The sequence below is a fragment of the Saccoglossus kowalevskii genome, chromosome 14 (genome assembly GCF_978046115.1).
Source record: "Saccoglossus kowalevskii chromosome 14, keSacKowa6.1, whole genome shotgun sequence".
In the NCBI taxonomy this organism is placed as follows: domain Eukaryota; kingdom Metazoa; phylum Hemichordata; class Enteropneusta; family Harrimaniidae; genus Saccoglossus; species Saccoglossus kowalevskii.
Genome location: NC_140654.1, coordinates 28,776,498 through 28,802,698, shown reverse-complemented (window position 1 = coordinate 28,802,698; position 26,201 = coordinate 28,776,498). Strand labels below are relative to the sequence as shown.

Below are 26,201 nucleotides of genomic sequence, written 5' to 3'. Positions count from 1 at the left end.
CTGTGACTACCTGTGTTAAGATCCTTGTGAAATGTTCACTGTGACAACCTGCGTTAAGATCCCTGTGAAATGTTCACTGTGACTACCTGTGTTAAGATCCTTGTGAAATGTTCACTGTGACTACCTGTGTTAAGATCCCTGTGAAATGTTCACTGTGACTACCTGTGTTAAGATCCTTGTGAAATGTTCACTGTGACTACCTGTGTTAAGATCCTTGTGAAATGTTCACTGTGACTACCTGTGTTAAGATCCTTGTGAAATGTTCACTGTGACTACCTGTGTTAAGATCCTTGTGAAATGTTCACTGTGACTACCTGTGTTAAGATCCTTGTGAAATGTTCACTGTGATTACCTGTGTTAAGATCCTTGTGAAATGTTCACTGTGACTACCTGTGTTAAGATCCTTGTGAAATGTTCACTGTGACTACCTGTGTTAAGATCCTTGTGAAATGTTCACTGTGACTACCTGTGTTAAGATCCTTGTGAAATGTTCACTGTGACTACCTGTGTTAAGATCCTTGTGAAATGTTCACTGTGACTACCTGTGTTAAGATCCTTGTGAAATGTTCACTGTGACTACCTGTGTTAAGATCCTTGTGACATGTTCACTGTGACTACCTGTGTTAAGATCCTTGTGAAATGTTCACTGTGACTACCTGTGTTAAGATCCTTGTGAAATGTTCACTGTGACTACCTGTGTTAAGATCCCTGTGAAATGTTCACTGTGACTAGCTGTGTTAAGATCCCTGTGAATTGTTCACTGTGACTACCTGTGTTAAGATCCCTGTGAAATGTTCACTGTGACTACCTGTGTTAAGATCCCTGTGAAATGTTCACTGTGACTAGCCGTGTTAAGATCCCTGTGAATTGTTCACTGTGACTACCTGTGTTAAGATCCCTGTGAAATGTTCACTGTGATTACCTGTGTTAAGATCCCTGTGAAATGTTCACTGTGACTACCTGTGTTAAGATCCCTGTGAAATGTTCACTGTGACTACCTGTGTTAAGATCCCTGTGAAATGATCACCGTGACTACCTGTGTTAAGATCCCTGTGTAATGTTCACTGTGACTACCTGTGTTAAGATCCCTGTGAAATGTCCACTGTGATTACCTGTGTTAAGATCCCTGTGAAATGATCACTGTGACTACCTGTGTTACGATCCCTGTGAAATGTTCACTGTGACTACCTGTGTTAAGATCCTTGTGAAATGATCACTGTGACTACCTGTGTTAAGATCCTTGTGAAATGTTCACTGTGACTACCTGTATTAAGGCCCTGAGAAATGTTCACTGTGACTACCTGTGTTAAGATCCGTGAAATGTTCACTGTGACTACCTGTGTTACGATCCTTGTGAAATGTTCACTGTGACTACCTGTGTTAAGATCCTTGTGAAATGTTCACTGTGACTACCTGTGTTAAGATCCTTGTGAAATGTTCACTGTGACTACCTGTGTTAAGATCCTTGTGAAATGTTCACTGTGACTACCTGTGTTAAGATCCTTGTGAAATGTTCACTGTGACAACCTGCGTTAAGATCCCTGTGAAATGTTCACTGTGACTACCTGTGTTAAGATCCTTGTGAAATGTTCACTGTGACTACCTGTGTTAAGATCCCTGTGAAATGTTCACTGTGACTACCTGTGTTAAGATCCTTGTGAAATGTTCACTGTGACTACCTGTGTTAAGATCCTTGTGAAATGTTCACTGTGACTACCTGTGTTAAGATCCTTGTGAAATGTTCACTGTGACTACCTGTGTTAAGATCCTTGTGAAATGTTCACTGTGACTACCTGTGTTAAGATCCTTGTGAAATGTTCACTGTGATTACCTGTGTTAAGATCCTTGTGAAATGTTCACTGTGACTACCTGTGTTAAGATCCTTGTGAAATGTTCACTGTGACTACCTGTGTTAAGATCCTTGTGAAATGTTCACTGTGACTACCTGTGTTAAGATCCTTGTGAAATGTTCACTGTGACTACCTGTGTTAAGATCCTTGTGAAATGTTCACTGTGACTACCTGTGTTAAGATCCTTGTGAAATGTTCACTGTGACTACCTGTGTTAAGATCCTTGTGACATGTTCACTGTGACTACCTGTGTTAAGATCCTTGTGAAATGTTCACTGTGACTACCTGTGTTAAGATCCTTGTGAAATGTTCACTGTGACTACCTGTGTTAAGATCCCTGTGAAATGTTCACTGTGACTAGCTGTGTTAAGATCCCTGTGAATTGTTCACTGTGACTACCTGTGTTAAGATCCCTGTGAAATGTTCACTGTGACTACCTGTGTTAAGATCCCTGTGAAATGTTCACTGTGACTAGCCGTGTTAAGATCCCTGTGAATTGTTCACTGTGACTACCTGTGTTAAGATCCTTGTGAAATGTTCACTGTGACTACCTGTGTTAAGATCCTTGTGAAATGTTCACTGTGACTACCTGTGTTAAGATCCCTGTGAAATGTTCACTGTGACTACCTGTGTTAAGATCCTTGTGAAATGTTCACTGTGACTCTTGTAAAATTTTCCTTGTGATTCCCTGCCGTAAGGTCCTTGGGAAATGTTAACTCCGACTCCTTGTTTTAAGGACTCTTGGAAAATGTTCACTGTGACTACCTGTTTCAAGTGCATACAAGTACCATATTTTACAGTATGTTAAATTCTATTGTTGTGGTTGTCGGTGTAAATTCCCAACTTAAGGCATATTAGAAAATACTTTGACTAGCAAAAACTTACAGCATAAAGTTAAGATCTTTTAGATTTCTGTGATGAGAGTTATTCTGCTTGCAACATGTTTATATTATATTATTCAAAAGTTACATTTAATTTAGCTAGTTTGCAAAGTAATAGTATTTTTTTCAATATGGGGATTTCTTTCCTTTGAATCAGTTAATAAGTTGTCTCAAACAAAAGTCAGAACTAATTGTCACAAAATAAACTTCTTTTAATTAGAAATACCAAAATCTGTTCTATAATTATATATTATTGGTAAAAATTACTTTTTTCGCTTTGTTGTTATCAAATTTTATTTTAAACTTCTTGAAAACAAACTGCTCAATTGCTTTGATACTTTGTATGTAGGTACCTTGGCTGGGCCTGTGTTAAATTTATTCATTTTGTGATATCTTCTATTCTCTATTTTAGACAAATAGTTTTGTAATTTTTGGTAAAAAAATACTATTTTTGACTTCTCCTTGAAAATTACCAGCTCAGTTGATATGATACTTGGTATACCGTTTCCTTGGATAGACCTCTGTCAGATTTGTAGGTGCTGTGGTGATAATTTTTAATTTTTGGTTAATATTTTTTGTAATCTTTGGTAAAAAATGCTGCTATTTTCGACTTCTCCTTGAAAATTACCAGCTCAATTGATATAATACTTGGTATGCAGGTACTTTGGGTAGACTTCTGTCAGATTTGTTTATTTTGTCACAAGATCTTCAATTTAACTTGAAGGCATTGGACATATCATCTCACTAGTTTCACCGAGTGTAAAAGTTTCATTGAAATTTAGTGGTTCTTGAGATATCAGTTGAGAAGACATGCATGCACACATACAGACTGGACTTGGAAGGTTATCATTAAATGATCATTGCGAGTTTGCAAGTTAATGCAATCTAGCATGTACTCCTATAATTGAGAAAATACAGCAGTGAGTTTACCCTGAAGAACAAACAAAACAATCAAGTACATGAAAATGCAATTAGTTTATTTTAGATATGTAAATACATGTTTAGCTCATTTCAAACATGAATTTATAATAGGATACAACTTGAATTTTATAAAAATGTTTCTGTAAAATACAACTGTTACATGAAAAGTAATAAATGGGCCAATGTCTTCATTAAACTGATGAACTATGTGACTAAATTGTCAGGCCCAGGTAACCATTGGACGCTGGAAGACCCCCCTCCCCTCTCCCCACCACCACCACCACAATTGTTGGTAATTACCGGTATAAATGGCACTTTTGGAGTTTGTCTAGTGGTATACAAAATTAACCATTCTTTTATCCAATTTAAGGGTCATGTTAGCAACAATATTTCATTATTAAAACACATTGACTGGCAGTATTACTAGAAGCTACCTAACATTCTGTCAATTCAGTTTTCAAGAAAAGACAGAAAACACAAATAATTGGTTTAACAAATATATAGTTTTAAACTTGTTTTGAAGTATTCACAAATTTTTTTCAAGGAGAATTTTAAACTTCAGAACTTGCATATATGTGACTACTGCAACTGCTACACATTGTACCTTCAGTTTCTTTGCGATATCGCAGCCCTGTATTCATAAAATAAACGTAGTTACAGTATTCAAATGAAATTATTAATGAGATGGGTTCCAATCAACATGCTTGTGCACTTGAAATTGTACAAAGAAAAAAATATCGTACAATACGATTGAATTTTAATGGTGAATCATTGAAGCAGACAATTTTACTGTTATAATGGATGGAGTGATTTGTGCAGAGCTAAACATTGTCTGAATAATTACTTCAATAGAGGTATATACGGTCATCTTGTTAGTTGAGAAGTGAAATACAAAATCTCAGACAACTGGGGGTTGCACCAAAATGGAAATTTGTGACTGATTTTTTCAGCACAAACAAGCAACATTGACCTTTTACCAAATATGGTCAACAAATTTATTCAGTCTGTAACATCCATGTCTGCTGGGCTATGTGATTGGTTGTTTGTCGTAATAAGGTCATAAATTCAAATCTGTTTGTTGACAGAAGGAGAAGCATAAGTGACTGAAGGTAGTGCAACAGCAGTGAAGTACAAGCAACACAAGTTCTAGGGTATTGGCTTACATGCTTTGGTTGAGCAATGATGGTTGATGGTTGATGTCAGGGATCCAATTAGACACAGTTAGTAAGTTACATTCAACTTACTTTGAACTCTGGGTATATTTAGACAATATGAAAAACCATTATACAATTGCAAAAAGAAAACATTTCTACAAAAACAGTAACTTACAAATGTACAATACAGATTAAGGATTAAAAATTAATAAAATTACCTCATTTTTACATGATACTAGATTAAAAATTGTGAGCAATTTATAAAAAAAATCCATGTACTACCTTCAACCCAGTATTTACAATTCTTGAACAACTTGTTTAAGGTTAAATTGTTCACTGGTAGTACACAAAACACTAATATGAACTCTATCAAAGATAAAACGTAAATAATGCTGTTTACCATATGTATCTCAACACAAAAAGTTACCATATTTGAATCTACATCAAAGTTAAATATCAAAGGAGGGAGTTTCTTTGAAACCATCAATCGTGACAGCCATTTGTCAACCAGTATCGATATATGCAGTACTTTTCACTACACACTATGGCATTAGGTTCTGTCATATAATCATAAACACAAGTAAAAAAAAGACAGACATGCAACTGCAGCAATAGGATAAAGACTATTGCAGTGCACAGGAGTAATTTAGTGTTGGCATTAATAGGAGTCGGACCCCTCAACAAATGCAGCTTCAAAATTTGAGAGTACATGTATGTGAAAAAAAAATGCCTAGACAAGCCAAATACTTATCTGTATAGCCATCGTAATTTCTACATGTAGAGGTCCTCATGGACTGACCCTGTCTCAATATTCAATATCTTGCATAATTGTAAGTGGACCAGACCAGCTGTTATAAGAACTGTGGCAAAGTACTATATTTGCTTTATTATCGATGGCAGCATATGCAGGTTTACATAAATAACAAAGGTGTGTCTAAAGGTGTATCCAGTAGATAATAAATACAATTTTGGGACAAGATGAGATCATACTAAAAGCAAATAACTTGAATGTGTTTTAACAATACAAGGCAGAACCTAATAGCCATGCTAATCATTAGAAAACTTATCATACTGTCTAAGGCAGCATTTTCCCTCAATAAATTTGGCACACCTTCTGATGTATTTGAATGCTTGAAATTGAGGAAATGTTTCCCAGAGAGCTCAATTTCACAGCAACTCCGGACACCTTATGAAGAAAATTTCACAAGGTTAAACCAGGTTTCACTCTAGGCTTTAGTTGGGGCGGATATCTTGATGTGTATATATATGGTTTACCAACTAGTTTACACTGCAAAGTTGGGTATATCACTTATATACAAAGAAAAAACACCAGACCAGTGGCAATATGCAGTCCTGATACTAGAAAATATGGTTCTTGCAAATTGTTCAAATAATGATTCTAGTCTAGCAAGAAATCAGGAAACTGTAGCTCTACAAATAGTGGTTATGACTTCTTTATTTTCATCCCAGCAATGGGTCCTCATTTACATACACATCTTGTTGTTTAGCAACATGTCTCAGGATTATCCTGATGAAGTTCTCATCCTCTTAGCCTGTAATCCAACCATGCTTCTAATCGGTGTGGTTTCCCCAAGGATAACCCATAAATTGGAGATACATTTTATCAATAGTAAAAAAATAACACATAGTTCAAAGAATGGTTCATTTGTAGTCCATAGTTACAGCACTAGTTTTAGTGTAATCAGTGCAGGTGTGCCTAGTTCATTCCATGATGTCTGTAAGTAGATAGAAAAAACAAGTTAGACACAAAACAGGTGACCCAAATTGACCAGCATAACTGACAATTGAATATGATGGCATACTCTATGTACAACATGCTGCAATGTAAAGATTTATTGCTCGTATCTATATAATGTCATAGGTCATAGTTCAATAGGCTTGACCCGTCACTTGATCCGGAAAAGGGTTTTGGATAAGCAGAGGAGAATTACATATTGAGATTATCGATTATTTCCTGAGGGTTACTGCTTTGATTTTAATCATACATTCTGCATGATAGCTCAGTTACCATTATTTAAATTATATTTGTGTGAATGATTTGCAATTGACCATTCCTTTCATCCATTTTCTTACATTATACATCGTATAATAACCTAAACTTGGCTAATTTCATCATCTGTGTGCATGTAGAAGTTTTTTTTTTTAAAGAAAAGGTAACAACACTGCTAACAACAAGTTCAGTTGCTAATTAATTTTTAGTCCCAGCAAGGTTTTAATAGTCAACTTTAAGTGTTCATTTCTAGTTATTTTTAAATATTAAATAATCTTCAAAGTTCAAGTTCATTTAAAGTACACTCAATTTTGCAAAATGTTGTCACCAAATTACATACAAGTATCTCCTGATATAATACATGGGCCTCAAATAATCTCAATTTTCAAAAAAAAAACTAGAAAAATCATGTACAACAACATGTAAATAAGTTCACTATGAGAAGCAATTTTCGGGTAATTTTAAAAATATAATAAAAACAGCTCTGCACATTTAGAGTGTACAGTATTTAAAGATTACACAACAGCTTTTAGAGTTACATTAACACTATTGTTTTCTCAGACTTTCCACACATAATATTTACAAGTTTTTTGTGTTTAATCATAACTTTTATTATATTCATAACTCCAAGACTTTTTTTCCTGAAAGTGTGATGGCATGATTGTGTGGTGTTTCTATGATTTAGTATACAACAAACGTAATTATTGTTTTATATAAGTTTCTATTTAACATGGATTATCGCTATTTTTACCATGCGAGTACAAAACAAACTCTGGTAACCATTCTCACTATATTAATGTTGATAACATCTATACATGAGTTCACTTAACAACATATATGCTTCCCTACTTAAAATAGAGAGAAGACACTTCATCTATCACAAGTAAAACACAACAATTTACGTTTATAACAAAAACACCAGAAAAGTAATTTCAAGCAGCCTCCAGAAAATTAATGTCACTATTATTTTGCTATCTCAGTTTTTCAAGTACAAACTGTATTGACTGCATGCAGCAGACCTACCTGCTTTAAGTATGCTCCATTTTGCAACTATGGAATAAGTAACACAGGGGAACAGATATAGAACAATCAATTCTCATTAATACAGTCAAACCTGTGTATAGCGACCACCAAAAGAACTTCCTTGAAATGGTATTTACAGAAAGGTGGTCCTTATATAGAGGTTAATTTTCTGTCTAGATCGTCAACTCATACATTTGACATAATTGTCAAGAAAATAATGTTGCACCGAAAACATTTATTTTAGTTGGCTAAAATCAAATAAGTTTGATTTGAATTAATTAAAAATTATTCTATAAACAGAACTCAAATTGTTGATCTGGTCAACGATCTAAAAGTGGTCACATAAGACGGGTGGTCTTTATACACAGGTTGCTCATAATTTATGCTTTGGGTGCTGCCTAAAATGGTCACTATAGGCAGGTTTGACTATATACTCTAACCATTCTAAATACTCTAAATACACAGCATTCTGGGAAAATACCTCAACTTAGGAGTCTACACATATAGTTTCCATGCTAGGGAGTGAATAAGGTCTTAACAGAGATTACATATCACAGTCAGAGAATGTGGTCGTGCATAGAAGTCACTGACTGGTGCAATTGGACAGTGTTTTGTCTATATTTACATATCACAGTCAGAGAATGTGGTCGTGCATAGAAGTCACTGACTGGTGCAATTGGACAGTGTTTTTACATGCAGCATACACAAATGAAGATCAGCGATCAACATTCATCAAAGCTCAATATGGAGGGATATAGAGCCAAACAATAACAATACGCAGTGACTCCAGTTTTAAATTTATCATTTACTGCTTCCACTCCTCTGCCTCCACGCACTGAGATATAACATCCAAACAAACCAGATAGAAGAAGTGATCCTGAATGCAGATACGCATGTGTTCATTAAGGTCTAAGTAGAAATTGTTGGTGATATTCATTATGGTGAAGCAGTCTTTGTAGCCAATCTAGTAGCAGCATGCTATGACAATGTTTTATATTGATAGCATCAATTACTTGCACTAATTAAACCAAACTATACTTTATTGCTTAAAATGAATGCACATATTGTGCTTATGGCACTACATGTATAGCACAATTACAGATAGTGTATTACGTCATTGATTGAAATTAACAGTTGTTGGGATAAATGGTCTAATACTTACACGTATACTGGCTGCATCTGCATCATCACATTCGTGCTTGATCCTCCTTTCTGTGGTGACGAATAACTTGAGTATGAATCAAATCCACCAATAAAATCAACTGAAACAAATGAAACCACTATTGGTAAAGTGGGTTATCAGGGTTGATCATTCGTGAAGTAATGTTTTATCAGTGATTATTACAGTGCTTAAGTACAGTACAGTCTTGGCATAGCTTAACTTAACAAGCAGACTATTGGCTTTGTCTTTTCAGAACTATTTTTATTAAATTTGTTTAATTTTCTTCAACAATTTAAACTTAATTATTTATGTTACTACGGTGAGACATATCTAAGCAGATATTTATGTTACTACGGTGAGACATATCTAAGCAGATACTTAGGCCGATTAAAGAATTTAGACATGTGACAGTTTTGAAAGCAAGTTCAAAACCAGCTAAATGTTAAGTTAAGCTTAAATCGTACTGTTGGACTGCAAGCAGTCATCTTTGGTGAAATGAGGTTTAGTTTCTTGATCATTAGAATATTCAAGTTGTCAGTAGATGTACTCAGTGAAGTGTGTTCCTAATATTGGTGCAGTGGGAAAATAAGTTACAATGTTACACTGCCCTCTACAGTTGGAACTATGAGAACAGATTACACTTTTACACTATAGGTGGCGCTATTTCCCAAGTATAAGAGTACGCAAATACACCACTGCTTTAGCGCGAGACAAAACAAAAATTGACGTTGATTTCTGACTTAAATTGATTGTATATGTTCTTTGACAGTATGAAATTTGAAAGTATGAGGACGAATTTAAATTAAAAGTTATTTTGACAGTGATTTTCAACCTTCATTTTTCACATTCTTCAGATAACTAATCTTTTGATGACTGCAAACATTTTTAACAGTTATGAGAAAACAAATTCTTATGTGCATAACTATATTATATCATTACCTTATATCCCATATATTACTATAGTGCACTAAAAGAAATTACATAGATGAACATATAAACAGTAAAAAACAAGATTCAAACTGTATCACTCAGTCATATGTATGAGTAAACAAGTTTGATCGAGAATGGGCTAACTTAATAACCTTGCATGGTCACATGACCATCATGATTTGCATATAGTGGAGATAAGTCTACTGGCAGTACTGATTGCTGATTGGTCACTAGTCGACTGGCAGCAGTGATTGCTGATTGGTCACCAGTCTACTGGCAGCAGTGATTGCTGATTGGTCACTAGTCTACTAGCAGTACTGATTGCTGATTGGTCACTTGTCTACTGGCAATACTGATTGCTGATTGGTCACTATTCTACTGACAGCACTGATTGGTCACTAGTCTACTGGCAGCACTGATTGCTGATTAGTCATTAGTCTACTAGCAGCAGTGATTGCTGATTGGTCACTATTCTACTGGCAACACTGATTGCTGATTGGTCACTAGTCTACTGGCAACACTGATTGCTGATTGGTCACTAGTCTACTGGCAACACTGATTGCTGATTGGTCACTAGTCTACTGGCAGCACTGATTGCTGATTGGTCACTTGTCTATTGACAGCACTACTTGCTCACTATTCTACTGGCAACACTGATTGCTGATTGGTCACTAGTCTACTGGCAGCACTGATTGCTCACTATTCTACTGGCAACACTGATTGCTGATTGGTCACTAGTCTACTGGCAACACTGATTGCTGATTGGTCACTAGTCTACTGGCAGCACTGATTGCTGATTGGTCACTAGTCTATTGACAGCACTACTTGCTCACTATTCTACTGGCAGCACTGATTGCTGATTGGTCACTATTCTACTGGCAGCACTGATTGCTGATTGGTCACTAGTCTACTGGCAGCACTGATTACTGATTGGTCACTATTCTACTGGCAACACTGATTGCTGATTGGTCACTAGTCTACTGGCAACACTGATTGCTGATTGGTTATTAGTCTACTGGCAACACTGATTGCTGATTGGTTATTAGTCTACTGGCAGCACTGATTGCTGATTGGTCACTAGTCTACTGGCAGCACTGATTGCTGATTTGTCACTAGTTTACTGGCAGCACTGATTGCTGATTTGTCACTAGTTTACTGGCAGCACTGATTGCTGATTGATCACTATTCTACTGGCAGCTCTGATTGCTGATTGGTCACTAGTCTACTCGCAGCACTGATTGCTGATTGGTCACTAGTCTACTGGCAGCACTGATTGCTGATTGGTCACTAGTCTACTAGCAGCACTGATTGCTGATTAGTCATTAGTCTACTAGCAGCAGTGATTGCTTATTGGTCACTATTCTACTGACAGCACTGATTGCTGATTTATCACTATTCTACTGGCAACACTGATTGCTGATTGGTCACTAGTCTACTGGCAACACTGATTGCTGATTGGTCACTAGTCTACTGGCAGCACTGATTGCTGATTGGTCACTTGTCTATTGACAGCACTACTTGCTCACTATTCTACTGGCAGCACTGATTGCTGATTGGTCACTAGTCTACTGGCAGCTCTGATTGCTGATTGGTCACAAGTCTACTAGCAGCACTGATTGCTGATTGGTCACTAGTCTACTGGCAGCACTGATTGCTGATTGGCCACTAGTCTACTGGCAGCACTGATTGCTGATTGGTTACTAGTCCACTGGCAGCACTGATTGCTGATTGGTCAGTAGTCTACTGGCAGCACTGATCGCTGATTGGTCACTAGTCTACTGGCAGCACTGATTGCTGATTGGTCACTAGTCTACTGGCAGCACTGATTGCTGATTGGTCACTATTCTACTGGCAGCACTGATTGCTGATTGGTCACTAGTCTACTGGCAGCACTGATTGCTGATTGGTCACTAGTCTACTGGCAGCACTGATTGCTGATTGGTCACTAGTCTACTGGCAGCACTGATTGCTGGTTTATACATCATTTATTTAACGAGTACTTACAGCTATCATCCTCTACTGTAAACCTATATATAACATATATTGCATAAAAGAAACCAATAATCTGCAGAGGAAACCAAAACAGAACAGTTAAGTATTATACACTTATATTAGATACAGAACAATATAGAAGCATATACACTTAATTACATCAAAAATATTCTCAATATTGGAGTAGGGCCACACACCGCTGCGTTGTTGGGGTACAATGGAAAGCATCCACTCACAACAAAAACATAAGTCACATAACATGTATAATTATGTAAAATTAGTATTTTTAGCAGATTTGATTCTTGAAGAATGACAGTTGTCACACATGAGTGAATTCAAATGGCAGTAACCACCATGTATAAGGCTAACCATTCATGTATGTGTTGTAAAGACTATGGAAGTAACCGTCACATATTGGACTAAGCATTCATTTATGTGTTGTAAAGACCGTGGCAGTAACCGTCACATATTGGACTAACCATTCATTTATGTGTTGTAAAGACCGTGGCAGTAACCACAACATATTGGACTCAGCATTCATGTATGTGTTGTAAAGACCGTGGCAGTAACCACAACATATTGGACTAACCATTCATGTATGTGTTGTAAAGACCATGGAAGTAACCCCCACGTATTGGACTAAGCATTCATGTATGTGTTGTAAAAACCATGGCAGTAACCACAACATATTGGACTAAGCATTCATGTATGTGTTGTAAAGACCGTGGCAGTAACCACAACATATTGGACTAACCATTCATGTATGTGTTGTAAAGACCGTGGCAGTAACCACAACATATTGGACTAACCATTCATGTATGTGTTGTAAAGACCATGGAAGTAACCCCCATGTATTGGACTAAGCATTCATGTATGTGTTGTAAAGACCGTGGCAGTAACCGTCACATATTGGACTAACCATTCATGTATGTGTTGTAAAGACCGTGGCAGTAACCACAACATATTGGACTCAGCATTCATGTATGTGTTGTAAAGACCATGGCAGTAACCGTCACATATTGGACTAAGCATTCATTTATGTGTTGTAAAGACCGTGGCAGTAACCACAACATATTGGACTCAGCATTCATGTATGTGTTGTAAAGACCGTGGCAGTAACCACAACATATTGGACTAACCATTCATGTATGTGTTGTAAAGACCATGGCAGTAACCGTCACATATTGGACTAAGCATTCATTTATGTGTTGTAAAGACCGTGGCAGTAACCACAACATATTGGACTCAGCATTCATGTATGTGTTGTAAAGACCGTGGCAGTAACCACAACATATTGGACTAACCATTCATGTATGTGTTGTAAAGATCATGGCAGTAACCGTCACATATTGGACTAAGCATTCATTTATGTGTTGTAAAGACCGTGGCAGTAACCACAACATATTGGACTCAGCATTCATTTATGTGTTGTAAAGACCGTGGCAGTAACCACAACATATTGGACTAACCATTCATGTATGTGTTGTAAAGATCATGGCAGTAACCGTCACATATTGGACTAAGCATTCATCTATGTGTTGTAAAGACCATGGCAGTAACCACAACATATTGGACTCAGCATTCATGTATGTGTTGTAAAGACCATGGCAGTAACCGTCACATATTGGACTAAGCATTCATTTATGTGTTGTAAAGACCGTGGCAGTAACCACAACATATTGGACTCAGCATTCATGTATGTGTTGTAAAGACCGTGGCAGTAACCACAACATATTGGACTAACCATTCATGTATGTGTTGTAAAGACCATGGAAGTAACCCCCACGTATTGGACTAAGCATTCATGTATGTGTTGTAAAGACCATGGCAGTAACCACAACATATTGGACTAAGCATTCATGTATGTGTTGTGAAGACCGTGGCAGTAACCACAACATATTGGACTAACCATTCATGTATGTGTTGTAAAGACCGTGGCAGTAACCACAACATATTGGACTAACCATTCATGTATGTGTTGTAAAGACCATGGCAGTAACCACAACATATTGGACTAAGCATTCATGTATGTGTTGTAAAGACCGTGGCAGTAACCGTCACATATTGGACTAACCATTCATGTATGTGTTGTAAAGACCGTGGCAGTAACCACAACATATTGGACTAACCATTCATGTATGTGTTGTAAAGACCATGGAAGTAACCCCCATGTATTGGACTAAGCATTCATGTATGTGTTGTAAAGACCATGGCAGTAACCACAACATATTGGACTCAGCATTCATTTATGTGTTGTAAAGACCGTGGCAGTAACCACAACATATTGGACTAACCATTCATGTATGTGTTGTAAAGATCATGGCAGTAACCGTCACATATTGGACTAAGCATTCATCTATGTGTTGTAAAGACCGTGGCAGTAACCACAACATATTGGACTCAGCATTTATGTATGTGTTGTAAAGACCATGGCAGTAACCGTCACATATTGGACTAAGCATTCATTTATGTGTTGTAAAGACCGTGGCAGTAACCACAACATATTGGACTCAGCATTCATGTATGTGTTGTAAAGACCGTGGCAGTAACCACAACATATTGGACTAACCATTCATGTATGTGTTGTAAAGACCATGGAAGTAACCCCCACGTATTGGACTAAGCATTCATGTATGTGTTGTAAAGACCATGGCAGTAACCACAACATATTGGACTAAGCATTCATGTATGTGTTGTAAAGACCGTGGCAGTAACCACAACATATTGGACTAACCATTCATGTATGTGTTGTAAAGACCGTAGCAGTAACCACAACATATTGGACTAACCATTCATGTATGTGTTGTAAAGACCATGGAAGTAACCCCCATGTATTGGACTAAGCATTCATGTATGTGTTGTAAAGACCATGGCAGTAACCACAACATATTGGACTAAGCATTCATGTATGTGTTGTAAAGACCGTGGCAGTAACCACAACATATTGGACTAACCATTCATGTATGTGTTGTAAAGACCGTGGCAGTAACCACAACATATTGGACTAACCATTCATGTATGTGTTGTAAAGACCATGGCAGTAACCACAACATATTGGACTAAGCATTCATGTATGTGTTGTAAAGACCATGGCAGTAACCGTCACATATTGGACTAACCATTCATGTATGTGTTGTAAAAACCGTGGCAGTAACCACAACATATTGGACTAACCATTCATGTATGTGTTGTAAAGACCATGGAAGTAACCCCCACGTATTGGACTAAGCATTCATGTATGTGTTGTAAAGACCATGGCAGTAACCACAACATATTGGACTAAGCATTCATGTATGTGTTGTAAAGACTATGGCAGTAACCATCACATATTGGACTAAGCATTCATGTATGTGTTGTAAAGACCATGGCAGTAACCACAACATATTGGACTAAGCATTCATGTATGTGTTGTAAAGACCGTGGCAGTAACCGTCACATATTGGACTAACCATTCATGTATGTGTTGTAAAGACCGTGGCAGTAACCACAACATATTGGACTAACCATTCATGTATGTGTTGTAAAGACCATGGAAGTAACCCCCATGTATTGGACTAAGCATTCATGTATGTGTTGTAAAGACCATGGCAGTAACCACAACATATTGGACTCAGCATTCATTTATGTGTTGTAAAGACCGTGGCAGTAACCACAACATATTGGACTAACCATTCATGTATGTGTTGTAAAGATCATGGCAGTAACCGTCACATATTGGACTAAGCATTCATCTATGTGTTGTAAAGACCGTGGCAGTAACCACAACATATTGGACTCAGCATTTATGTATGTGTTGTAAAGACCATGGCAGTAACCGTCACATATTGGACTAAGCATTCATTTATGTGTTGTAAAGACCGTGGCAGTAACCACAACATATTGGACTCAGCATTCATGTATGTGTTGTAAAGACCGTGGCAGTAACCACAACATATTGGACTAACCATTCATGTATGTGTTGTAAAGACCATGGAAGTAACCCCCACGTATTGGACTAAGCATTCATGTATGTGTTGTAAAGACCATGGCAGTAACCACAACATATTGGACTAAGCATTCATGTATGTGTTGTAAAGACCGTGGCAGTAACCGTCACATATTGGACTAACCATTCATGTATGTGTTGTAAAGACCGTGGCAGTAACCACAACATATTGGACTAACCATTCATGTATGTGTTGTAAAGACCATGGAAGTAACCCCCATGTATTGGACTAAGCATTCATGTATGTGTTGTAAAGACCATGGCAGTAACCACAACATATTGGACTAAGCATTCATGTATGTGTTGTAAAGACCGTGGCAGTAACCACAACATATTGGACTAACCATTCATGTATGTGTTGTAAAGACCGTGGCAGTAACCACAACATATTGGACTAACCATTCATGTATGTGTTGTAAAGACCATGGCAGTAACCACAACATATTGGACTAAGCATTCATGTATGTGTTGTAAAGACCGTGGCAGTAACCGTCACATATTGGACTAACCATTCATGTATGTGTTGTAAAGACCGTGGCAGTAACCACAACATATTGGACTAACCATTCATGTATGTGTTGTAAAGACCATGGAAGTAACCCCCACGTATTGGACTAAGCATTCATGTATGTGTTGTAAAGACCATGGCAGTAACCACAACATATTGGACTAAGCATTCATGTATGTGTTGTAAAGACTATGGCAGTAACCATCACATATTGGACTAAGCATTCATGTATGTGTTGTAAAGACTATGGCAGTAATCACAACATATTGGACTAAGCATTCATGTATGTGTTGTAAAGACCATGGAAGTAACCACAACATATTGGACTCAGCATTCATGTATGTGTTGTAAAGACCATGGAAGTAACCACAACATATTGGACTAAGCATTCATGTATGTGTTGTAAAGACTATGGCAGTAACCACCACATATTGGACTAAGCATTCATGAATGTGTTGTAAAGACTATGGCAGTAAGGGAGGACGTCAAAAGATCGATGTCGGATAAAAAGCTTATTTGCTTTAGTTTGGGGGTGGGGGGTTTTGACCTCAAAAAGTTTCCATCCTACAAAAACGATTTTATTTTTTAATGAAGTCAAAAAAATCTTGGAGTATTTGTAGTTCGTTTTTTTTTTCTATCCAATCATGGACAAAAATAACAGAAAATGAAAGAAAAACATCCAAGAGGAGATCAAAGAAAGCTTAGAAAGAACTCCCGTGTGCTGAGAGTATTGAAGACACATTAAAAATTAATTAAACATTACTTGTACATGAGATATTGATGGAAAAGCTGAAAACTAATTATGTAAATCAGGTAACTAATATGCACAGAACAGAACAAAAAAATTATGAATTATTATGCTAATTAGAGAATTAATATGAACAAATTTTAACCCAAAATTAATCAGGCCTGTCTATTGTTCTAGAGCATTTATGTACCAAATTTTATTCAAATGTGATGATCAGTAATTGACATATCAGTGTTAATTAATTAAGTTAATTAGGAGATTAATAAGCATAAATATTTACCAAAAACTAATTGGGTTTCTGCATAGTTCTTTTTAAAAGTTTCATTAAAATCCAATTTGTGGTTCTTTATATATCAGTGGAACATTATGCAAATTAGGTAATTAATATCCAATTAAAACTAATCAGGTCTCTGCATAATCCTAGAAGATCTATGTAGCAAGTCTCATTGAAATGTGATGATTACTACTTGATATATCAAAAGCTGAAAATTAATTAATTATGCAAATTAGGTAATTAATATGTACTCATATTACCCTAAAAACTATCAGGTCTGTGCAGTGTCCTATGACATCTATGTACCAAGTGTCATTGAAATGTGATGATTACTACTTGAAATATCAAAAGCTGAAAATTAATTAATTATGCAAATTAGCTAATTAATATATACTGATATTATCCTAAAAACTATCAGGACTGTGCAGTGTCCTATGACATCTATGTACCAAGTGTCATTGAAATGTGATGATTACTACTTGAAATATCAAAAGCTGAAAATTAATTAATTATGCAAATTAGCTAATTAATATATACTGATATTATCCTAAAAACTATCAGGTCTGTGCAGTGTCCTATGACATCTATGTACCAAATTTCATTGAAATGTGATGATTACTACTTGAAATATCACAAGCTGAAAATTAATTAATTATGCAAATTAGGTAATTAATATGTACTCGTATTACCCTAAAAACTATCAGGTCTGTGCAGTGTCCTATGACATCTATGTACCAAGTGTCATTGAAATGTGATGATTACTACTTGAAATATCAAAAGTTGAAAATTAATTAATTATGCAAATTAGCTAATTAATATATACTGATATTACCCTAAAAACTATCAGGTCTGTGCAGTGTCCTATGACATCTATGTACAAAATTTCATTGAAATGTGATGATTACTACCTGAAATATCAAAAGCTGAAAATTAATTAATTATGCTAATTAGGTAATTAAAATCCAATTAAAACTAATCAGGTCTCTGCATAATCCTAGAAGATCTATGTAGCAAGTCTCATTGAAATATGATGATTACTACTTGATATATCAAAATCTGAAAATTAATTAATTATGCAAATTAGCTAATTAATATATACTGATATTATCCTAAAAACTATCAGGTCTGTGCAGTGTCCTATGACATCTATGTACCAAATTTCATTGAAATGTGATGATTACTACTTGAAATATCAAAAGCTGAAAATTAATTAATTATGCAAATTAGGTAATTAATATGTACTCATATTACCTTAAAAACTATCAGGTCTGTGCAGTGTCCTATGACATCTATGTACCAAGTGTCATTGAAATGTGATGATTTCTACTTGAAATATCAAAAGCTGAAAATTAATTAATTATGCAAATTAGCTAATTAATATATACTGATATTATCCTAAAAACTATCAGGTCTGTGCAGTGTCCCATGACATCTATGTACCAAGTTTTATTGAAATGTGATGATTAGTACTTGAGATATCAGTGGAAAAGCCGAAAATTGATTAATCATTATGCAAATTAGGTAATTAATATTGCACAGATTTTTACCCAAAACTAATCAAATCTGTGCATTAGTTTGGAGCATCTGTGTGCCAAGTTTCATCAAAATCCAATGAGTGGTTCTTTAGATATCAGTGGAACAGTCATGGAACAGCTAAAAATCAGCTAATTATCATGCAAATTAGGTAATTAATATGCATGGATTTTTACCAAAACCTAATCAAATCTGCGCATTGGCCCAGAGCATCTATGCACCAAGTTTCATCAAAAACTGATGTATGGTTCTTGAGATATCAGTGGAACAGACGGACACACATACACACACACACATACACACACACACACACACACACACACACACATACACATACAGACACACTAACTGCAAAGACTCCCTTTTTGTGCTTCGCACACGGATGTCAAAAATGGTTTGGTTCGAGTGCAGTCTTTCTACACCCAACCGACAACCAACTGCTATGCCATACTACTGTCCGATTATCAATTTGTATTTAATGGTGAATGTAGTCTGACGCCATGATCAATATTTATTAATTAAGTTTCAGTGGGGTGTAGGGGGGTTGGAAAAAACTAAAGGAATTAAGTTTTTTATCCTACATTGAACTTTTGATGTTGTCCCTAACCACCACGTATAGGACAAAGTATTGACGACTTACACAAAATAGGCACTGAATTCCAGCATGTATTATTTCTACATATTCATAATCTAAAATACAGTCTTGGTTTGATGTTTCTTGATGCGTTTCTCCATTTGCTGTTGTTGTTGTATTATAAGTTATTACGCAACCGTAACCATGGTTTGTCCACCAACTCTCATTGTCTGTATTGATTGTTAAAATTTTTTTGTGATTCTGAAAAAACAAAAGTATTTATTTAGAGCTCAAAAACAGTTATACATGATAACCCCCCCCCCCCCAGTAGTGAACATGCAGACTTCAATATACTCTATTTGCATAAATTAACAAGCAACCTTGATTGAAATAGCTCTGCTGTCCTACAAGAACATTGTGGTAGCAATGCACACCCATTGGCTGTTGAGAAGATGTCAACTCAACTTCATCAAACAAATTGTTCACAAAAACAATTGGCAGTGTTACAAGAAGATTTCAAATATATCATTTTTTGCCAAAAATTATAAAAAATAATTGCCAACACAGAGACTCAATGATATTGACATGTAATGAACAAACCTGAAAGGTCCATACCAAGTATCAAAAGTCAAAAATGCAATTGTTGACGGACAACGACTAACAATCACCTAAATAAACAGCTCCACTGTCAGCGAAGCTAAAAAGGTGTTTCTATGATCAAAATTATATTTTAAGTTATATTTTATGTTTTGTAATCAGAATACAACAAACATAATTTCTAGTTTATATGTGCTTCTATAGAAGATGCACTTCTAATAGAGCATAGATGGTATATATTGTTACCTTGTCACACTTATTACTGAGAGTATGTCTCATTTTTTATTATCACCATTCTGTAAAGTCATGTAATGTATTTTGAGCTGAATACTGAGAATGTTATATTGTAAAATGTTTTATTTTAGCTGGAATTAATTTTTGCTGAAAAGACTTTTTGGGTGTTTTGTATGGAGTTTATTTTCACTAAATTTTGAAGAGTTGAATGTAAAATGTAGGAAAAAAAGTATATTAGCTGGATTTTATTTTCACCGAATCATTCCTTCAGCAAAAATTAGTTGCAAGCGAAAAAGTATTTTACAGCAGTGCATATATGCAATGCATTGTGGGATTGCACTTCCCACTGTATGATAGAAAACTGCACTCACTAAATTAAATGTCAATTTATAAAACGTTTTAACAATATTTATATCAATAATAATATACAACTATTTTATACCTGCCACCAAGCAAAATTTCAATGTATGAAACAATAATTCTACTATTCTATGTTTTTAAACATTGGCAGACGACTGCAATATTTTTTTATACATGTATAACTTTCCTTAAAATTACAAATTTTACTGAATGACACAATTAGACAAATTATTTTTTTCATTTAAGAAAACTTAATACCTTGAAATAACCCTATGTAGCATTTACCAGAAATGATAACTTTAATTTATATACACTGCAGGGTGTTTGGACTAAAGTACATAGTCTATAAAGTGTGCAACAATGGGAAAGGTCAATTTACCAATTGAGATAAGATTCAATCACAATACCAAAGATTATGTCAGGCCCATCAATACATAGTAAGGACTGCCAGTGACTACTTAACACATATTACCTGCTGACACCTATTTTTCCATTCAATTCAGTTATCCATTGAGGCTTTCAGCGAGCAATTGTGTTGAGCCAGGGATCTTGTCATGCTGTCGCCCCAAACCAGTAATCAAATTTGAAACATTGCCGACCTAGACAAGTGTCTTCTTTTTATTGTAATTACACATAGAGTGGCACAACACAACCATTGGATGCAATAGGTACCTTACTGTCTATGATGGACATAGCTCACTGTGTGTTGCTTACCTTACTATGTGCGATGCGTACCTTACCTTGTGAGATGCATATTTTACTGTGTGTGATGCATACTTCACTATGTGTGATACATACCTTACTATGTGTGATGCATACCTTACTGTGTGTGATGCCTATTTTACTGTGTATTTTACTGTGTGTGATGCACATTTTACTGTGTGAGGACATACTTTACTCTGTGTGATGCATAAGATCAGTATCTTGAATACAAAAGTCACATGATATTGCTGAAACAAACAGATGTTACAGATATTGTGTCATACCTTTATTGAAAGTGCTCCAACTTCAAGATACATACAGATTATAAAAGTGTTCCAAACCAGCCATATGACTAACCATACCGCATACTGAAAATATTAAAATAAATACTCAATTAATTATTATCTGATATATTCATCTATCTGGTCCCATATTGAGCTACATGTACACTGGTAGCCATTTATCACTGTAACCCATTGTGGCTTATTGAAAGTGGGTTTAAATCTATCTTTTTATTATATTTTCTAGAAACAAGTTCCTTTTTTTATAACCTTTTGGTTGCCAGCATTAACTTGAAGCAGCATCCATCAAAAAGTTCCATTTACAGTCTGCTCTTTTCCAAATAAAATGTTGCAAACGTTTCAAACGTTTCAAATTTTTGGATCAAAATCTTGCAATAATGTCACTTTTTGTTAGTTTGGTTTAAAATTAAGATTGAATTCAATGAAAATTTTAGAAACTGAAAAAATTTTTAGACGGGAAAAAATCTGATGCTCACTCAAAAGGTAAATACATGTACTTGTAGTTATGTAAGGAATATGTTGAAAGTGAGATATCTTACCACAATGATATATCTTGGTCTGTACTGATATGCACCAAATAGTCCCAGGATCACAAAAATTATGTGCAGAAAATTTCCAATAATAGGAGCCCACATGTAACCAAGGAAATCAAATACTTGTCTTTCTACTGTACCTATCTGTAAAGGAATAACAAATTTTATAAGTATTTTACAATAATTAGTGAATTTATTATTGTTTGTACCATTTTGGGGAGTATAATAATAATAAAATACTTAAAATCATATTTTCAATTGAGATCTCAATAAAAATACAATAAAGTTTGAACAAAAAAACCAGATAATTGAAGAGAAAACAGACTATTTAGGCAGCTGGTAAGTTTGTTTTAAGACTAGAAGTTTTACTTTTTATAGTGGAGCAATATATATATTTATTGAGTATATTATCTATCATCTATCTATTAACTGTGAAGTAATTCTACACCAGTTTTAATACAGCTCATATGCTCCAGGGATTACAAGACTGCATTGGTCAGATCACATATTACATGCAACATGTAAACTTGTGTTATAATAAGATCTGTGTTTTCTTTTTATTTATTTATTTATCACAACCCCCACAAAGATCTGATAAATCAAGTATGTAATCTCATTCAACTTTTGAAAAAAAGAACTTCAAAATGCAATGTAGTTTTTAATCGTGTGCAATGCTGCAGAAAACTAAAAACAACAACCTTGAGCTTGCCGTTTAACAGGATGGAGTTTGTTCTAATTCATTCAATACATACAACAAACTTGCATCTAAGAATTGATAGTACTGATGACACCAAATACTGTAAAACCCACTGAAATAGCTACATGCCATTTTAGCGAATTCGACTCAATACATGAATTAGGAAAATCTTAATTTAGCTAAAATGACAATAATCTCATTGTGAGAATATACTTTATTCTAAATTAGCGACATCTTGAATTAGCAAAATTACAGGTTAGCTGATTAGCTAAAATGACATGCTAGCTAGAAATGTTTTACAGTAATTACTGCAATATTGTCAAGAAAACTAATCAGACTTGGTGATGTTTTATTTATACTGTGTTTGCTGCAATGTGTATTTCATTAGCATTTTGAACAGGTCAAAGCCAAAGCACAATGGAACCTTTAACCAACTTTTAATTTGTTTTTGAGTAACATGAAGCGAACAGATCTGCACAGGGGCTTTTCATCAGATGTGGAAAGGTATATATTCTTTTGATTTGCATTCCAACTTTGTATGATCTGCAGAAAACTTTCCACTGACCCTGGGTAAGCTTTAATTAGGCTTTTGGGTTTTGTACAGTTCATGGGAAATTTTATCTAATCATCTGAAATCAAATACAGAAAGTCCTCCTAAAATACATGCAAATGGCCTTGAGTAATTATGTGGTTTGATTTAAGGGATCAGAAACCTCAGCTTTCAGTGCTAGCAGTGTTCGATTTCAGGATTTATTGCCTGACCAACTGATTTCATCATTTCTCATTGTAGCAGGAGAAAGTCTTAGAACTACATATAATACAAAATGGGAATACAACTTATGAATAAGTTGAATATTTTGCTTTATTTTCCTGTTTTATTATTGAATCTACTTATTCAAGCTTAATATGTAAGTCATCCATAGCACTACATTGCTCACACTAATGGGTTACAATTGCATTAACATATCAAGTACATACTTATATTCCAGCTTAGCGCATCACTGCTCAAAACAGAACTCGTTTTAGTGTTATATGACTATCAATATGTTAAAAGGTTTCTCATATCAATTTGCTGAACAAAAGGAGTCAATCATGGACTCTATAATAGTCTATTCCTATAACCTAAGACATGTAATTGAAAACTCATTAGGACATACGTGTACACGCATAAAGAGAAATGTATCAAGTGTATATACTGTATATATATTTGCAGATTCACTAAGTTACTGTCCTGGTAAAATTTGACCTTTTTAACTGAAACCCTATTTGACCTTTCAAACTGAAACCCAATTCACCTTTCAAACTGAAACCCTATTTGATCTTTCAAACTGAAATCCTATTTGATCTTTCAAACTGAAATCCTATTGACCTTTCAAACTGAAACCCTACTGACCTTTCAAACTGAAACAATATAGACCTATCAAACTGAAACCATATTTGACCTATCAAAGTGAAACCACATTGACCTTTCAAACTGAAACCTTATTTGATCTTTCAAACTGAAACCTTATTTGATCTTTCAAACTGAAACCCTATTTGACCTTTCAAACTGAAACCCAATTCACCTTTCAAACTGAAACCCTATTTGATCTTTCAAACTGAAATCATGTTGACCTTTCAAATTGAAACCATATTGACCTTTCAAACTGAAACCCTATTCATCTTTCAAACTGAAACCCTACTCACCTTTCAAACTGAAACCCTGCTCACCTTTCAAACTGAAACCTTTTGACTTTTCAAACTGAAAACTCTATTGACCTTTCAAACTGAAACCATATTTGACCTTTCAAACTCAAACCCCTTTACCTTTCAAACCGAAACCCTTTTGACCTTTCAAACTGAAACTCCTTTACCTTTCAAACTGAAACCCTTTTGACCTTTCAAACTGAAACCCTATTGACCTTTCAAACTGAAACCCTATTGACCTTTCAAACTGAAACCATATTGACCTATCAAAGTGAAACCACATTGACCTATCAAAGTGAAACCACATTGACCTTTCAAACTGAAACCCTATTTGACCTTTCAAACTGAAACCCTATTTGACCTTTCAAACTGAAACCCAATTCACCTTTCAAACTGAAACCCTATTTGATCTTTCAAACTCAAACCCTATTGACATTTCAAACTGAAACCTATTCACCCTTCAAACTGAAACCATATTTGACCTTTCAAACTGAAACCCCTTTGACCTTTCAAACTGAAACCCCTTTGACCTTTCAAACTGAACCCTTTTCGACCTTTCAAACTGAAACTCTATTCACCTTTCAAATTGAAACCCTTTCGACCTTTCAAACTGAAACTCTATTCACCTTTAAAACTGAAACCCTATTGACCTTTCAAACTGAAACCTACTCACCTTTCAAACTGAAACCATATTTGACCCTTCAAACTGAAACCCCTTTACCTTTCAAACTGAAACCCTTTGACCTTTCAAACTGAAACCCTTTTGACCTTTCAAACTGAAACCTATTCACCTTTCAAACTGAAACCATATTTGACCTTTCAAACTGAAACCCCTTTACCTTTCAAACTGAAACCCTTTTGACCTTTCAAACTGAACCCCTTTCAACCTTTCAAACTGAAACTCCATTCACCTTTCAAATTGAAACCCTTTCGACCTTACAAACTGAAACTCTATTGCCCTTTCAAACTGAAACCCTATTGCCCTTTCAAACTGAAACCGTATTGCCCTTTCAAACTGAAACCCTATTGCCCTTTCAAACTGAAACCCTATTGCCCTTTCAAACTGAAACCCTATTGCCCTTTCAAATTGAAACCCTATTGCCCTTTCAAACTGAAACCCTATTGACCTTTCAAACTGAAACCCTATTGCCCTTTCAAACTGAAACCCTATTGACCTTTCAAACTGAAACTCTATTGACCTTTCAAACTGAAACGCTATTGACCTTTCAAACTGAAACGCTATTGACCTTTCAAACTGAAACGCTATTGACCTTTCAAACCGAAACCCAATTGCCCTTTCACACTGAAACCCTATTGACCTTTCACACTGAAACCCTATCCATCTTTCAAACTGAAACCCTATTCATCTTTCAAACTGAAACTCTATAGACCTTTCAAACTGAAACCCTTTTGACCTTTCAAACTGAAACCCTTTTGACCTTTCAAACTGAAACTCTATTGACCTTTCAAACTGGAACCCGTTTGACCTTTCAAACTGGAACCCTATTGACCATTCAAACTTAGACACTTAGATCAGAAATGAA

At 35.5% G+C, this 26,201-nt stretch overlaps 1 protein-coding gene across 3 annotated transcripts in view; it reads right to left on the bottom strand.

The window, feature by feature from the left end:
* Nucleotides 1-3,687: 3,687 nt before the first annotated feature.
* The window catches only part of LOC102806614 (sodium/potassium-transporting ATPase subunit beta-1-interacting protein 3-like), a 48,548-nt gene continuing 26,034 nt past the window's right edge, over nucleotides 3,688-26,201 (bottom strand). For 2 of the 3 annotated variants that reach the window (XM_085508101.1, XM_085508103.1), the window contains 7 exons: nucleotides 22,281-22,418; nucleotides 21,724-21,807; nucleotides 19,613-19,807; nucleotides 11,937-11,997; nucleotides 9,003-9,102; nucleotides 7,841-7,867; nucleotides 3,688-6,542 (listed from right to left, as the gene is read on the bottom strand). In XM_085508101.1, the coding sequence (XP_085364227.1) occupies nucleotides 7,846-7,867; nucleotides 9,003-9,102; nucleotides 11,937-11,997; nucleotides 19,613-19,807; nucleotides 21,724-21,807; nucleotides 22,281-22,418 (600 nt within the window). In that variant the 3' untranslated portion in view covers nucleotides 3,688-6,542; nucleotides 7,841-7,845. The remainder of the gene's footprint in view (nucleotides 6,543-7,840; nucleotides 7,868-9,002; nucleotides 9,103-11,936; nucleotides 11,998-19,612; nucleotides 19,808-21,723; nucleotides 21,808-22,280; nucleotides 22,419-26,201) is intronic. The other variant, XM_085508102.1, reaches the window with a different exon arrangement.